The sequence below is a fragment of the Orycteropus afer genome, unplaced genomic scaffold (genome assembly GCF_000298275.1).
Source record: "Orycteropus afer afer isolate SDZICR_OR568_19922 unplaced genomic scaffold, OryAfe1.0 scaffold00261, whole genome shotgun sequence".
Lineage (NCBI taxonomy): Eukaryota > Metazoa > Chordata > Mammalia > Tubulidentata > Orycteropodidae > Orycteropus > Orycteropus afer.
In genome coordinates, this window is record NW_006921848.1 from 965,075 (window position 1) to 982,259 (window position 17,185).

The following is a 17,185-nucleotide window of genomic DNA, read 5'->3' on the forward strand; positions in this document are numbered from 1 at the left end:
AGGAGTGGCTGGTGGGTTTGAACCGCCAGCCTTCTGGTGAGCAGTCAAGTGCCTTAGGCACTATGCTACCAGAGCTCCTATGTATGTGTATATGTATATATATGTATAAAACTTACTGCCGTCAAGTTGGTCCTGACTCATAGTGACCCCTCCCTGGGTTTCCGAGGTGGTATCTCTATGGAAATAGATTGCCCAGTCTTTCTTCCGAGGAGTGGCTGGTGGGTTTGAACTTCCAGCCCTCTGGTTAGTAGTCAAATGCCTTTTGCTTATTTTATATAAGTGAGATCATATGGCATTTGTCGTTTGACGTAGATTTTGAATGTTAATGAATTGTTCTCACTGTCCACAGCCTGTGGCCCTCCTGTCTTTTTTTTTTTTTTTTGGTTTTCCAGGAAGGGGGTCAGTGAAGTAGTAAATCATTACACCAAGACAGTGTTTCCCTCACAAGATCTCACTGAGTGACACTTATCGGTGACACTCTCAACTACACAGACACAACTCTTGGTGTCAATACTAAACTTTGCTTCTCTCCCCAATTTCCTTCATCCGCATAGTTGTCTGTGCACATGGAGAGTAGAGGAATAGGATGTCTTTCTCAAGGATGCTTTTCCTAAGAAGGGAGCTGCAGTACTTTTTCATTGCCTGCTAAGGTCTGCCATCTTTTATTTCCACTCCAGGGGAAGCCTTATGTCTTTGATCGTGTATTTCCCCCAAACACGACTCAGGAGCAAGTTTATCATGCATGTGCCATGCAGATTGTTAAAGGTAATATAAGTGTTTTTATCCTTTTTTATTAAAAAAAAAATTAATTTATCATGACAAAGTTCCCACAATGTAAAATAAACCATTTTAAAGTGAACAGCTCAGTGGCATTTAGTACATTCACAAGGTGGTGCAACCACTAGATGTGTTTTTTAAATATATTTTTTCAGGCTCTCCATTTCCTACCTGACTTCTCTCCACCTGTGTTCCTTCTCTTCCATCTCTTCCAGATGTTCTTGCTGGCTACAATGGCACCATTTTTGCTTATGGACAGACTTCCTCAGGGAAAACTCATACCATGGAGGTGAGGACTCTGACTTCTGTAATGGGTGAGGAGTTTTAATAGAAGGCCAAGGAATCTCAGTGGGGAAAGATTGAAGAATTAAGGGCTGACTGACTGGTTTAGAGGGAGGTGGGCACAGAGGAGGGATGGAGGGGTGATATCCCAGTGGGCATTTAATGGAATCCCTTCAGCCTTCTGCAGTTTACTCTCCTGTGCTAGTTTTCTTCTTTTGATGTGGAGACGCAGCAGCAATGGAAGTCCTCGGTTGTCCTCAGTTGTCTCCTCCTTCCATTAAAAGGTCTCCTAACTTACAATGGTCTTCTTATGACTATTTCCACTGTGTTCACCTCTCACTTGTCTCGTTCTTCTCGAGCCCCAGCCTCACTGTCAAATGTCCTTACACCTCAGGGAAAGCTGCACGACCCCCAGCTGATGGGAATCATTCCTCGAATTGCCCGAGACATCTTCAACCACATCTACTCCATGGATGAGAACCTTGAGTTCCACATCAAGGTGATAGGGCATGACAGCTGGGCATCTTCAAATGGGCACTGGGAGACAATGATCTAGAGTGAACCCAGTGAAGATCCTAGGTACCCCAACTGGTCACCTCTCCCTCTGGTTACCTCAGCTGTCCTCTACCAACATGTCTTCTTCCATTCTTTCCCTCCTACCACCACTGTTTGAACAGGTCTTATTAGCTTGGGATTCCTTTATCAGATTTGAGATAGGCAATCTTCACGTCATACTCTTTCTTTTTCCCTGATCAGGTTTCTTACTTTGAGATCTACCTGGACAAAATTCGTGACCTTTTAGATGGTGAGTGGTGTTTAGTCTCAGTGGGAAGCATGTGCGTGAGGAGGGTGAGGAAAAGAAATGCCACATTGCTCTCGGGGTTAGGTTCCTGTCTTAGTTTCTTAGTACTGCTATAATAGAAATACCACAATTGAGTGGCTTTAATGAACAGAAACGTATTTTCTCACAGTTTAGGAGGCTAGATGTTTGAATTCAGATTATAGCTCTAGGGGAGGCTTTCTGTCTTTTCTGAGGAGAAAGCCTTTCAGCTTCTCTAGCATCTTCTAGGTAGTCCTTGGTGAACTCCACCAAGGCATCTATCCTTCCACCACTCTCGCTTGCTTCTGTACCTAATCGCCCTTTAGATCTCAAAAGTGATTGGCTTAGCACACCATGCACTGATATGACCTCATTTACATAACAAAGAAAGCCCTATTCCTAAATGGGATTATATCCACAGGTGTAGGGGTTACAATTCAGGACACATAATTGGGGGAGACACAATCAATCCATAACAGTTCCACTTGGCAATAGATGCAGAGGGCACACAAGGACACACACGCTCACACCTAAGTCTTTTTGTTCCACATGCACCAAGAATTTCCAAAGGGTCAGAAGATGAGTTTAGGGGCCCATGCCTTAATATGAACAGCCTAGGAGGAGCCAGTGCCCAAAGGCTAGAATCCTGGAGGAAGGGGAGACACTGAGCCTTCAGCTCTTACAGGGAGTTTAGACCTCACAGGGGAGTCGTCTTCCCTTAGCGCATAGAAGAAATTTCCATCTGAGTGACTACAGGGTGTATGTGTGGCAGGAGGAGGGACTGGCCTTCCTTACCCTGTATTGTCTTTATACAGTGACCAAGACAAATCTGTCTGTGCATGAGGACAAGAACCGGGTGCCATTTGTCAAGGTAAGCATGGGGGTAGGGGACACCCACATGGTACCAGTGTATTGAGAGTGTGGGTGAGGGAGGAGATCAGGTCAAGGGCCCAGAATTTGGAGAGTGCATATCCTGGAAGGGGGAGATTTTGCCAAGGAGCTGGGGAGAGGGTGGGGGCTTGAAAAAGACACTGTCCTGGAAGGTCATTGTACAGGCAATATAATTTTCAAGTCAATATTTATGAGCCACTGTCCATTTGCCCCCGCAGGGTTGTACTGAACGCTTTGTGTCCAGCCCGGAGGAGATTTTGGATGTCATTGACGAAGGGAAATCGAATCGCCATGTGGCTGTCACCAGTGAGTGTGGGCTCTTGAGTCTGAGGGTCTGCCTGTCCTTTGTGCCCTCTGGGCCTGAGAGACTCAAAAGTGAGTAAGGAAAACTATCCTTCAGAGAGGAGAGACTCACATCTGTGTGATCTGTCACCTGGGAGATGTGGAAGGGCTGGGCCTGGCAGGCACCCTTTCTCTCAGTGGGTGGGGAGGGACAGTCAGTAGAAGCTGGGGGCTGAGGGCTCCAGTCCCCCGGGAGTTTGTGCAGACACTGGTTCTCCTTTGCTTCTGCAGACATGAATGAACACAGCTCTCGAAGCCACAGCATATTCCTCATCAACATCAAGCAGGAGAATATGGAGACCGAGCAGAAGCTCAGTGGGAAGCTGTATTTAGTGGACCTGGCAGGAAGCGAGAAGGTCGGGGTCTTAGAGGGCTGTGGGGGCGGGTAGAAAGGAAGCCTTAGGGTGTCTTTTTAAAAGTTTTATTGTGGTGAAAATATACATAACAAAATAAATGCCGTCTCAACAGTATCTACATGGACAATTCAATAACATTGATTACATTCTTCAAGTTGTGCAACCATTCTGACTATACTTTTCCAAATCATTCTGCCACCACTAACATAAACGCAGTGCCCTCTAAGCAAAAACTACCCCTTTCTCCCTCCCTTCCACCCCCACCCTAGTAACCACTAATAGTCTTTGGTTTCTGTATATTTTCTTATTTCGAATAAGTGAGATCATACAATTTTTGTGTTTTTGCAACTGACTTATTTCACTCAGAACAATGCTTTAAAGGTTCACCTGTGGTGTGGCATGTGTCAGGACTTCATTTCTCTTTATCACTGAATAGTATTTCATTGTGTATGTAGATCACATTTTGTTTATCCCTTCATCAATTGTTGGGGTGACCTTATTATTATTTTTAATTTTTATTGTGATTTGGGTAAAAGTTTACAGAGCAAATTCATTTTCCATACAGCAGTTTATACATATTTTGTTTCATGACATTGATTGCAATTCTCCACAATAGCTCTCTTCCTACTTCCTTCCTGTAGTTACTTCTTCCCTGTGTCCTTCTTTCCCATGCATTCTTCTTCCCTTTGCAAATACTGCCCATATGTTCTCCCTTGATTGATAGCTCTAAGGAGTGTATCTACCTGAGGTATACCTGAGGCATACCCTATATGCCTGCCTGTTATTTGGCTGGAAGCCTCAAGAGTGAATTCAGTTCCAGACATAAAGGGTGACTAGAAGCCATAGTCTCAAGGGTCTCACCAGACTCTTATCACACCAGTAAACTCAGTCTTTTTTTTTTTTTTTATGATTTTGAGTTTTGTTCCACATTGTTCTCCCACTCTATCCAGGATCTCCTGCACTGATCCTTTCTAAGTGGCTGATAGTGGCAGCCAGGCACTATCTAGTTTCTCTGATCTCATGGTAGTATATTCTGAGGTTTGTGTAGTCCACTAGTCCCTTGGACTGCTTGTTTCCATGTGTCCTGGTTTTCTTCATTCTACTTTGCTCTGGATGAGAAAAGCCCCATTGTTGCATCTCTATGCCCACTTGCAAACTTTTAAGACCTTAGTTGCTACTCACCGAAGTAAGATATAGAACAATGTTTTTGTGTGGTATGTTATGCCAATTGAGCTTGATGCCCCCTGCGACCATGGTCCCGAGTCCACAGGTCCAACTACTCATTCCCCCATGGTGGTTGGCTGTGTCTAAGAAGTTGTCATAACTTTGCCCCTTGTTAGTTAGCTCTATTACTTATGTAGACATTCCTACAGCACATACAAATACATATGTAGAAATATCATCTGCCAACCTTATATATGATCATGGGTATATTCCCTTTTGGGGGTGGCCTTTTTTTATTTGGGAGCTCTGGTGGCATAGTGCCTAAGCCATTTGACTGCTAACCAGAAGGCTGGCAATTCAAACCCACCAGCCACTCCTCAGAAGGAAGGTTGGGCAATCTACTTCTGTAGTGATACTGCCTCAGAAACCCAAGGATGGGTCACTATGAGTTGGATCCAACTCGACAGAAGTGGGGTTTTTTTTATTAAATTTTTTTTAATTGCAATATTATCCATATGCCATAAAACTCACCATTTTAAAGTATACAGTTCAGTTGTTTTTAGTATGTTCACAAGATGGTGCAACAATTACCATTAATTCCAGAACATTTTCATCACCCCCCAAAGGAATTCCATACCTGTTAGCAGTCACTATTCCTTTCTTCCTCCCCTATCCCAGAAAACACTACTCTACTCTCTGCCCCTGTGGATTTACCTATTCTGAACGTTTTATTTAAATGAATCATGTAATATGTGACAGGGTGACCTTTTTGCAAGAGTTTAGGGGAACAGAGGAAGGGCCTTCCTAATGCCAGTCAACCTTCTCTCTCCTTGGACTGAGTACTTCTAAGCAGAGAAGAGGTGGTGAGAGGCCTCTCATGACACACTCATCCCTTAATGCCCTGGTAGGTCAGCAAGACTGGGGCAGAGGGAGCAGTGCTGGATGAGGCAAAGAATATTAACAAGTCACTGTCAGCCCTTGGGAACGTGATCTCTGCATTGGCTGAAGGCACTGTAAGTGTTCCTCAGGTGCCCCTGACCCCTCAAGGCCTACCCCATCTCCCCACCTTCTCCTAGTGTCCCCATCTAATTATGCTCCAGTTGATGGGTTGCTTGATCATGGCACCATCATCTTTGATTCCCCTGTCAAATTTTTTATTCAAACTCATGGTCTCTCTCCTTCTCCTAGAAAAGCTACGTTCCCTATCGTGACAGCAAAATGACACGGATTCTCCAGGACTCTCTGGGAGGAAACTGCCGGACAACTATGTTCATCTGCTGCTCACCGTCCAGTTACAATGATGCAGAGACCAAGTCCACTCTGATGTTTGGGCAGCGGTCAGTGGCAGGCTCTGTCGTCCAGCCCTGTCCCCCTCTCTCCCCTCAATGTAGTTCTCATCTCTTTCTTCCTCTTCTCCTCACTCAGGGCAAAGACCATTAAGAATACCGCCTCAGTGAATCTGGAGCTGACTGCCGAGCAGTGGAAGAAGAAGTATGAGAAGGAGAAGGAGAAGACAAAGGCTCAGAAGGAGACGATTGCAAAGCTGGAGGCTGAGCTGAGCCGGTGGCGCAGTGGTTAGAGGGGGCTCTATGGGTGTGAGAGGCAGCGGGTCAAGGAGGTAGCTTAGGGAGCCAGAGACAGCTCTGTTTAGGGTGATGTTTAGGGTTTGGTCAATCTCTGAGAAGGAGGGCTATGTTTCTGGAGGTGTGCGGTAGGACTGGTAATGAGGGAAAGAAATGGGGAGAGCTAATTACTCCCCTTTTTTCCTCCCAAAAAGGTTGAAAGCCCACTTGGCAAGAGAACTAAAGGGTGTGGAGCTCTTGGTGCTGAGGCAGGAGAGAGGAAGGACTCGTGGGTGCTGCTCTGTCCCCTCCCACCCCTTATCTTGTTCTGTCCCTTCCCCAGGAGAGAATGTGCCTGAGACAGAGCGTCTGGCTGGGGAAGATGCAGCCCTGGGAGTGGAGCTCTGTGAGGAGACACCTGTGAATGACAACTCCTCCATCGTGGTGCGCATCGCCCCTGAGGAGAGGCAGAAGTACGAGGAGGAGATCCGCCGCCTCTATAAGCAACTTGACGACAAGGTGAGGGCAGTCATGGAGGTGCACTGGGATGAGCCCAGTGTGGGGAGAAATGAGAGATTCAGATAAGCGTATGCTGTCTTTTTTTTTTTTTTCCCCTGATTTTAAAAGTGATATATGCTCATTATTGAAAATGTGGACAATAATTAGAAATGTATGTAGGAGAAAATTAAAATCAGCCCTCATCCTAACATTGAAACAGTTAACATTTTGCCTTTCTCCAGGCATACACCATGCAATTGAAATATGCTGAATATGTAACTTATTATCTCAATTATTTTGCATTCAGCAATATATAATGAGCAGTTTCCTACTTCATTAACAAGTCTTCATGGAAGTACTTTTTTTTTTTTTTAATTGTGATTTGGGTGAAATTTTACAGAGTAAATTCACTTTCCATACAGCAGCTCACATACACTTTGTCTCATGACGTTGACTAATTTACCACAATCCAACAGCTCCCCTCCTACTTGCTCCCCATAGTTACCTCTTCCCTGTGTCCTTCCCTCCATGCATTCCTGCCCCCCGAGCTGTCTCCCTGTGTATACACAGCCCTTCTCTTCTCCCATGATTGTTCTCTCCAAGGAGTGTATCTACCTTGTGTAAATGTTCAGCTCGTATGCCTGTCTTTTTTGTTTGACTGGAAGCCACAGGTGTGGGTTCAATCCCAGACCTGAAGGGCAGCTAGGGGCCATCATCTCAGTGGTTCCATTAGACTCTCTCAGAGCAGCAAACCTGGTCCCTTCATGAAAGCACTTTTAAATGGCTGTCCCTTTATCAAAACATATTTAGTCATTCCCTTAGTACTGGGCTTCTGGATTTTTGGGTTTTATTAGTTTTTTCCAATTACAAGTAACACTGAAATGAACATCTTTACTTTTTGTGCATAAGACTTTGCTTCTTGAATGACTTGATTAGAAAATATTGCTGGAGTGGGATTTTTAGGGTAAAGGATACAGACAATTAAAAGTTCTTACATATATAAATTGGCATAACATACTACATAAAACATTGTTCCACCTCCTACTGTGGCGAGTAGCAACTGGGATCTTAAAAGATTGCAAGCAGCCATCTAGATGCAACAATGGGTATCTCCTCATCCAGAGCAAAGAAGAATAAAGAAAACCAAAGACTCATGGAAACAGTTAGTACAAGCGACTGGTACACTATGCGATCCTTAGCCTATACAACTATGAGACCAGAAGAACTAGATGGTGCCTGGCTACCGCTGTGAACCACTCAGAGGGGGATCTATGTAGGAGATCCTGGGTAGAGAGGGAAAACAATGTGGAACAAAACTCAAAATCATTTGAAGAAAAAAAAAAAAGGGACCAGGTTTGTTGGTCTGATGGAGCCTGGTGGAACCATTGAGACTATGGCCCCTGACTGCTTTTCAGGTCTGGAATTGAACCCACTCCTGTGGCTTCCAGCCAAACAAAAAAGACAGGCATACCTTTACACAAGGTAGATACACTCCTTGGAGAGAACAATCGTGGGAGAACAAAAGGGCTGTATATGCACAGGGAGACAGCTCGGGGGGCAGGAGTGCATGGAGGGAAGGACACAGGGAAGAGGTAACTATGGGGAGGAAGTAGGAGGGGAGCTGTTGGATTGTGGTAAATTGTAGTCAACGTCATGAGACAAAGTATGTAAAAGTGAATGGAAAGTGAATTTACGCTGTAAACTTTCACCCAAATCACAGTTTAAAAAAAAAAAAAGTTCTTGCATATACAGTTAAGGGTCTAGCAACTTCCAGGAAGAGAGGAAATTTATATATATATATATAATTATTTTAAAATGTATTTATGGACTGGTTATTAGGAGCTTCCTAGATTCTGTATATATATTTTTTTGTTTTTCTTTATTATATTTTGTTGCTATTGTTGTTAAGAATATGCACAGCAGAACATACACCAGTTCAACAATTTTCACCTGTCAGGAAGAAAAGAATTTAAACGTGAGGGCAGGAGGTAGAGGAAAGACTGAGGAAAAGAGCTCTTTTTAGGGTATGCAGTTTCTAACTCAAAGCCTATAGTATCTGAATTTTTACTAAGGTTCTACCTCTACAACCCATCTCATAACTCTAAACTGGAAGGAGTCACTTCCTTTTACCCATCCTCCCCCTTGCCTCCAACAGGATGATGAGATCAACCAGCAGAGCCAACTCATAGAGAAGCTCAAGCAGCAAATGCTGGACCAGGAAGAGGTAACGGGAAGCAGTACAAGACATGAGAACACAGGGGTAGTGTTCATCCCCGAAAGGCATAAAAAAGACCATTTTAGAATAAGACAGAGGAGAGGCATTTTGCATAAGGTTTCGTCACCTCCCCAAACTACAGGAGTCTGGTTACTTAATTGGGGCTTTTCTTAAAGCACAGATTTTAGAGTATAGGTGCTTCTTCATTCTGGTCTAATTTCCTTTAGCTGCCCTATTTCTATGAAGCCTACAGCCCACTTCTTGACTTTTTCTTTGGCATTTGCTTCTCCCCTATTGCTAAACATGGGTTGGGGGGACTCAGCCTTCTAAGACCAACGAGCCGTAAAAGTGGTCATCAGAAGCAAGCTCCTTGGCAAAAAAAAAAAAAAAAAGAAGAAGAAGAAGAAGGTGGGGACCAGGTTTGCTGGTCCAATAGAGCCTGGTGGAACCACTGAGACTATGGCCCCTAGCTGCCCTTCAGGTCTGGAATTGAACCCACACCTGCGGTTTCCAGCCAAACAAAGTACAGGCATGTGAATTAAACATTTACCTCAAGTAGACACACCCCCTGGAGAGAACAATCATGGGAGAAGGAAGGGCTGCTTATGCACAGGGAGACAGCTCAGGGGCAGGAGTGCATGGAGGGATGGACACTGGGAAGAGGTAACTATGGGGAGGAAGTGGGAGGGGAGCTGTTGCATTGTGGTAAACTGTGGTCAATGACATGAGACAAAGTATATGTGAACTGCTGTATGAAAAGTGAATTTGCTCTGTAAATCTTCACCCAAATCAAAATAAAAAATAAATTAAAAAAAAAAGAAGAAGAAGAAGAAGCCAGCTCCTCCCATGCCTCATTCTCCCTTGCAGCTGCTGGTGTCCACCAGAGGAGACAATGAAAAGGTCCAGCGAGAGCTGAGTCACCTGCAGTCGGAGAACGACGCTGCTAAGGACGAGGTAAAGGAAGTGTTGCAGGCTCTGGAGGAGCTGGCTGTCAACTATGACCAGAAGTCCCAGGAGGTGGAGGAGAAGAGCCAGCAGAACCAGCTGCTGGTGGATGAGCTCTCTCAGAAGGTGGTGAGTGGCCTGCTAGTGGTCCGAGAGAGCCTTGACCGTGCTATCCTCTGTGTCCAGGGGACGACTGCTTCCTCACAGGGCTGTGTCACATTTGTACCTTTGCACTGATGTGCAGTATGCCACGAGGCCCTCCCCTTCCCTGTCACTGCATTTTGCTCTCTGGCCCTCTTTTTTCCAGACCCTTCCACAGGGCCTGTGTCCTCTCTATAGCAGCCCCCAGGATCATGCATGAAGGGAAAGGCCTCTGCCAGGGCTGGGGAGGGGAGCAGGTAGATGGCAATGGGAATGATCGGAGGTGCTATCCCAGGCTACCATGCTGTCCCTGGAGTCTGAGTTGCAGCGGCTACAAGAGGTCAGTGGACACCAGCGAAAACGAATTGCTGAGGTGCTGAATGGGCTGATGAAGGACCTGAGTGAGTTCAGTGTCATCGTGGGCAATGGAGAGATTAAGCTGGTGAGTGGGGAAAGAGGCAGAGACTTGTCCAGGTCATTCTGATCCTAGGCACTGGTGGGAGATGCCAGGAAACAATCCAGGCCTTCAGCTATTCTGAGGCAGGTGGGCCAGAGGCCCAGGAAACATGGCTTCCAACTAGACACAGGAAAACAAGTAGAGCTTTGAATGGACACCACTGAAAATGCACATTCTAAAGGATGCTGGATCAAGAAGCAATGGAGGTGTGCTTGTAGCAGGATTTAGAGTTAAAAATGACATATGCAAATATATGGAAGTGGGGGTGACCAACCTAGGTGGTCAAAAAAATCAGTTTGACTACAAAAGAAAATCTAACTGCTTTATAAGATTAAGAGGGGTGCTATTGGAATTGGATCCTTAAGTGCAGATGATAGAGAAATACCAAGTGACAAGGAACCACTAATGGTTGTTCAGAAAATACCTGTCCTATCTGAGTTCCTGCAGGGTGGGGGTGGGGGAAGGGCAGAAAAAGAGGATGAAAAGTCTCTCTGCAGCAGAGAAGCACCTCTTCGCTCCTTTGCCACCCACAGCCGGTGGAGATCAGTGGGGCCATTGAGGAGGAGTTTACCGTGGCCCGGCTCTACATCAGCAAAATCAAATCCGAGGTCAAGTCTGTGGTCAAGCGCTGCCGGCAACTGGAGAACCTCCAAGTCGAATGTCATCGCAAGATGGAAGTGACCGGGCGGGAGCTCTCATCCTGCCAGCTCCTCATCTCCCAGGTGAGTGCCTGAGGTGGAGAGTCTTTGGATGCTGTGGGAGAAAGGACTGCTCTATGGTTATGGAACAAAACTCATAACACCCATCATATGTCAGAGTCCTAGGATTGACTGAAATCAAGGACAGGAGAAGAGCTTAGGTAGCAGACTGGGGGAGTGAAGGCTCGGGGGCCAGAAGGTCTCAAGGAAGGGTCTCCAGAGGAGTGGACCTCAAGCCTGCATCCTTATGAAAGGCATGATAGAAGTGGGGCATGGGAGAAGAGCTGGAATTTATGAAGCTCTGTGCTCCCAGGAGCTGTGTTGTCCTTAGCTCCATCCTTTTTTTCCTCTCACCAACCCTTCCTCCACTAGCATGAGGCCAAGATCCGCTCACTTACAGAGTACATGCAGAGTGTGGAGCTAAAGAAGCGGCACCTGGAAGAGTCCTATGACTCCTTGAGTGATGAGCTGGCCAAGCTCCAGGCCCAGGGTGAGGTTTTCCTAAACATCTGTCCCACCTGTTCTGGGGCCTGAGATCCCAGGGAGGACAGGGAGGGAAAGTAGGTGACAAACATTAAAATATACAACCCAACTGCTTTGTCACCAAGTATCAACCTGAAATCATGGATGCCAACGCACATGCCATTGAGCCAAGTTGCATGCCACTTACGTTGCTCCATTGTTCTCTGTCCCTACTATTTCAAATTGGACTGTCCTAACTCAGAAAGACCTTCCTGTGGAGCCCTTCTGGGCAGCTGTCCCTGCGCTGCCCAGAGCTCTGATCATAATCTCAAGAAGTTCTTTCTAGAGGAGGTAGAAATTATGTGAGCTGGCTTTCTCCCTTCCCCTCAGAAACTGTGAATGAAGTGGCCCTGAAGGACAAGGAGCCAGACACACAGGATGCTGATGAAGTGAAGGCGAGTGGGGGAGGTGTGGGAGCATTTGGGGCTGGCAGGGGGAGTGCTGGGCTGGCCCTTAGCAGCTATGTCTGGAGTCTGGCTTTGAGCTCAGGATGGGATTGTTTGCAGAAGGCCCTGGAGCTGCAGATGGAAAATCACCGTGAGGCCCACCATCGGCAGCTGGCCCGGCTCCGGGATGAGATCAATGAGAAACAGAAGACCATTGATGAGCTCAAAGAGTAAGGGTTCCCCTGGGCGAGCTCCAGGCTCCACCTAGTCCTCTTACCTTACTGTCTCTCAGATGCTCCCTCCTGGGCCCAGGATCAAGTTCTTTAGCTTCCCTGTGTCATTCCCTCAACAATGACACAGCTTTGCAGGCCACTTCAGGAGATACAAGGAGTTAGGACCAGGACTAGCCTTGAGGTTCCCATAATTAGATATCTCAGGGTTCCTTTCTCTATCATGGAAACAAAGACCTAAGCCTGCTTCTGATATCCAAAGGTAGATGCATCAGTTCTAACTGAACTCAATAGTACAAGAAGAAGGAATACATTTTGAAGAGTTGGTCTTCATTTTTCCTTCATTAACATCTTCCCACCCCACCCCCATTCCTCCTTACCCTCCATAGCCTGAATCAGAAGCTCCAGTTAGAGCTAGAGAAACTCCAGGCTGACTACGAGAAGCTGAAGAATGAAGAACACGAGAAGAGTGCCAAACTACAGGAGCTGACGTGAGTGACGGACCTGCCTGCAAACCTACAGCCGTATTGGTTCAGAGCTGCCTACCCAGACACCCTTGCAGAGGCAGGACATGCATGTAGACATGAATATCGTGACTCACAGGAATCAAATGCCTCAAAAGATATACTCAGTGGGGTGGGGAAGGGGAAAAAGAAGGAGACTATCAGAAATGATCACTGTTGAGTATTTGCTGACATAGAAAGATGTTTGTGATGTTCTGTTAAAAGCAGGTTACAAAACAGGATGAATGGCATGATCTTTTAAAAAAAATTTTATGTGGCTACATATATATATATATATAGAGAGAGAGAGAGAGAGAGAGAGAGAGAGAATATCTCTGGGTGCCACAAATGACTAATCACTGAACTACTAACTGATAAATAGGCAGTTTGAACCCACCCAGAGATGCGTAGGGAGAAAGGCCTGGCAAACTGTTTCACAGTTTGAAAAACCCTATGCTCTGCAACACATGGGGTCGCCATGAGTCAGAATCGTCTCCACAACAACTGCTTTGCTGTTTGGTATTCAATAAGTCTCTGGGTTACACACATCTGACTTACAGACAACTCCTACCTACCCTTTAACGTTATGTAAATTTGCCCTCACTGAAACGAATTCTTCATCACAGTCACCTTTACTTGCTGCTCATGAAGCTTTTAAATCAGTGAAAAGGTGTCAAGCCTTTTCTTGCACTAAAGTAAAGCTAAATAAGAACAGTATGCACCTGTTCCATCTTACCAGCAAATTGAGCTTAAAAGTCACTTGGGAACAGACCTTGTTTGAACAGGACCACCTGTATGTATGTGTATACACACACACACATGTGTATGTAGAAAAAAACAGTTGGGAAGTAAGGACACCAAAATGTTAATGAGGGTTTCATCATGGGCTTTTTATGAAAATTCATTTTACTTACCTCTTTTTTTTCCCCCTAAATGAACATGGGTAACTTGTATAATAAAACAGGAATAGAAGGAATGGAATAAGGGAGAGATGGCGGAAGGAATCCTGAGGGGTTTTTCCGTTTCCCTCCCTCTCTCCACCTCTGCTGCCACAGATTTCTGTACGAGCGACACGAGCAGTCCAAGCAGGACCTCAAGGGCCTGGAGGAGACCGTTGTAAGTGGTATCTTTCTATGCCGAGTTACAGAGTGAAGGCAATTTGCGTTCTACTCCCTAATTTCCTCCTCACCCCATTCCTCCTGCCCATCTGCAAATGGTCTGTGGCATATTCAGGACACCTTTTCCTAAAGGATGAGTGACTCACCTGACCACATCAACTGAAGGTTCTAATAATTTTGGAGGGAGAAGGTTGACCTAGTATTTGGCTGCCCCCAGTTTTTCATCATTCTTTCCAGGCCCGTGAACTCCAGACCCTCCACAACCTTCGCAAGCTGTTCGTTCAAGACGTCACGACTCGAGTCAAGAAAGTGAGTGCCATCCTCAGGGTCTTCTCCAATCCCTTGCTACCTGCAGTGGGGCTGCCTCAGCCTGGTCTGGGTAGGACCTGTTGGGGCTTGGCCTCAAGACCGTCACCTCTCTCCTTCTGTCTTACACCAGAGTGCAGAAATGGAGCCCGAGGACAGTGGGGGGGTTCACTCCCAAAAGCAGAAGATTTCCTTTCTTGAGAACAACCTGGAACAGCTTACAAAGGTTCACAAACAAGTAAGAGTGGGGAAGGGCGATGAAGACAATGCTTGAAGCCAAGTTCCAGGATGCCCAAATCCTTGGTGGTCCCTTGGATTTAGAAAAATCTAGTTGCATGTTTTCCTTATTTCTCCCTTTTACTTTCCCTCCTGGTCTCTTATTTATACTGTTTCTGGTTCCAGTTTTACCTGTACTTTGTTCCATGCCTGTTTTCCCTTCTCAAAGCTCCCAGCCCACCTCTGCTAGATGTGGAATTTCTCAGCCCTGCCTTGGAGGGGGGAGCTCTGGTAGCATAGTGCCTAAGGCACTTGACTGCTAACCAGAAGGCTGGCGGTTCAAACCCACCAGCCACTCCTTGGAAGGAAGGTTGGGCAATCTACTTCCGTAGTGATACTGCCTCGGAAACCCAAGGAAGGGTCGCTATGAGTCAGGTCCAACTCCATGGAACATAACAACAATAACAACAACCTTGGAGGGAGGAGTCCCTGGAGTGGGGCAATCAGTTAGGTATTGAAGTATTAACCAAAAGGTTGGTGGTTTGAACCCACCCAGAGGCACCTTGGAAGAAAGGCCTGGTGACTTGCTTCTGGAAAGTCACAACCTTGAAAACCCTACTGAGTGCAGTTCTATTCTGCACCCATGGGGTTGCCAAGAGTTGCCAAAAAGTTGCTTTTGTATTTTTTCACCTTGGAGTGAGAGTTTGAACCTAACAGATGTTTAAGAGGCATGGTGCTACAACTGTACAAGAGGGATGCTAGCCAGACTTTAGCCCAAGGTGGAAGACAGTGAGACAAGAAGAACCAAGGGACCTGGGTCAATCGAACTTTCTCTTGCAGAGAGCACTCCACCTGCCTAGGCCTGGTGCAGGCATGCAGGGAGGTTAATTATGTCCTCCAGATGGTCCACACAGCCCCTGGTCAGGGTCAGACTCCTGTGTATTAAGTTGCTGCCTCTCTGTCCCCCTCCTTGCTGCTGCGGTTCCTTAGATGGCTGACTGGGTTTCAAAGGTATGGGTGGGCGGGTAGGAGGGGTCATCCAAAGGAGTCAGGACAGGAAATGTTTGGTGCGTACAGAGCAGGAGCACCCTCCCTAGCGGTAAATGTGTGAGCCTCAAGGACTGGCTCAGTGGTCAACTGGCTTTTAACTGACTCATCAGATAAACTCTCCCTAACCTCTACCTCATTTGCTTCTTTTCAAATCCACCTTAGAATTCCACTGAAACTCACACTCTCCATAGCCTATGGCTTAAAATTCTTTTCTCCCCAGTGGGATGCCTACCACATGTAATAAATAGTACATTTCTTTTTTGGGATGAAAGAATCCCAGCCCTGTGGCCCAGTAAGAATCTGCAGGATTGATTTACAGGAAAACCTGCAAAAGCTAGAACGTGTGTAAGGCAGAAACCTGTCAGAGAAGGAAAGCTAAAATATTTTCCATTAAAACGAGTGATACAAACGTGGTAAGATTGTACCCTATCAAAGGCAGGAAACCTGAGAGACCCAGGAAAACAAGTTCCAGCCCTCAGTTTCACTACTTCATTTGGGCCTGCAGATGGCTTCACTGCTACCGTCTCTTCCCTTTGCTGTTATTATTATATTATTATATAACAACAAAACAGAAAAGTGCAAAGACATAGGGGGAAGGAGGAGGAAATAACCAAAAAGGTCAGCAGTTCGAATCCAGCAGCCCCTCTGTGGGAGAAAGATGAGGCAGTCTGCTCAAGAGTACAGCCTTGGTAACCCTATGGGACAGTTCTACTCTGTTCTGTAGGGTCACTATGAGTCAGAATCGACTTGAGGGCAGTGGCTTGGCTTGGGTTTGGTGTTTACTTTCCCTCCCTGTCCAAATGCATATTGCTGTTAAAGGAATTTTTTCCTCTGGGAAGCCACAGGCTGTTTTCTTCTCCCTCATTAAAGCCTTTGCCTCTGCTCCAATAGCCAAAAACTACTGTAACCTATAGAACAAATAGGGAGCTATGGTAGTGTAGTGCCTAAGACACTTGACTGCTAACCAGAAGGTTGGTGGTTCAAACCCACCAGCCACTCCTTGGAAGGAAGGTTGGGCAATCTACTTAGTGTGATGCTGCCTTGGAAACCCAAGGAGGGGTCGCTATGAGTCCGGTCCGACTCGATGGCACATAACAACAACAACAACAACCTCATGGAGCAGTTCTATTTTGTAACTCGTAGGGTTACCTTGAGTTGGAAACGACTCAATGGCAATAGGTTTGTTTGTTTGTTTTATAGAATAAGTAAAAGATCCACAATGTTCTGCCTTAGCAGACACAAGCCTAAAAAGGGAACCCACCAAAAGCCAAACCCAATGCCGCCAAGTCAATTCTGACTCATAGTGACCCTGTAAGACAGAGGAGAACTGCCCTGTAGGGTTTTCAAGGTTGTAACTTTTTATGGAAGAACACTGCCTCATCTTTCTCCCAAGGAGCAGCTGGTGGATTTGTACTGCTGACTTTTGGGTTGACAGCTGAGTACTTTAACCACTGCACCATCAGGACTCCTTCCAGAAAGGGAAAGGAGAAAGATATAGAAACTTCTTAGTTAACAGATTCTCTTACCAGGCCTATTACAAAATAAGCTAAACTAGCGTCATAGCGGGAGCTCTGGTAGCGTAGTGCCTAAAGGCACTTGACTGCTAACCAGAAGCCTGGCGGTTCAAGCCCACCAGCCACTCCTCAGAAGGAAGATGGGGCAATCTACTTCCGTACTGATACTGCCTCGGGAACCCAAGGAGGGGT

The 17,185-nt window shown here is 46.0% G+C and overlaps 1 protein-coding gene across 1 annotated transcript in view; it reads left to right on the plus strand.

The window, feature by feature from the left end:
- Positions 1-17,185, plus strand: part of KIF5A (kinesin family member 5A) — a 31,559-nt gene that overhangs the window by 11,121 nt on the left and 3,253 nt on the right. The window contains exons 2-23 of the mRNA XM_042782206.1: positions 678-765; positions 993-1,066; positions 1,454-1,558; positions 1,816-1,864; positions 2,695-2,750; positions 2,989-3,076; positions 3,344-3,468; positions 5,541-5,645; positions 5,821-5,969; positions 6,058-6,206; positions 6,538-6,713; positions 8,848-8,916; positions 9,775-9,981; positions 10,289-10,435; positions 10,984-11,172; positions 11,521-11,638; positions 12,001-12,065; positions 12,177-12,286; positions 12,676-12,777; positions 13,845-13,905; positions 14,145-14,216; positions 14,347-14,451. Of these exons, the coding sequence (XP_042638140.1) occupies positions 678-765; positions 993-1,066; positions 1,454-1,558; positions 1,816-1,864; positions 2,695-2,750; positions 2,989-3,076; positions 3,344-3,468; positions 5,541-5,645; positions 5,821-5,969; positions 6,058-6,206; positions 6,538-6,713; positions 8,848-8,916; positions 9,775-9,981; positions 10,289-10,435; positions 10,984-11,172; positions 11,521-11,638; positions 12,001-12,065; positions 12,177-12,286; positions 12,676-12,777; positions 13,845-13,905; positions 14,145-14,216; positions 14,347-14,451 (2,409 nt within the window). The remainder of the gene's footprint in view (positions 1-677; positions 766-992; positions 1,067-1,453; positions 1,559-1,815; positions 1,865-2,694; positions 2,751-2,988; positions 3,077-3,343; positions 3,469-5,540; positions 5,646-5,820; positions 5,970-6,057; positions 6,207-6,537; positions 6,714-8,847; positions 8,917-9,774; positions 9,982-10,288; positions 10,436-10,983; positions 11,173-11,520; positions 11,639-12,000; positions 12,066-12,176; positions 12,287-12,675; positions 12,778-13,844; positions 13,906-14,144; positions 14,217-14,346; positions 14,452-17,185) is intronic.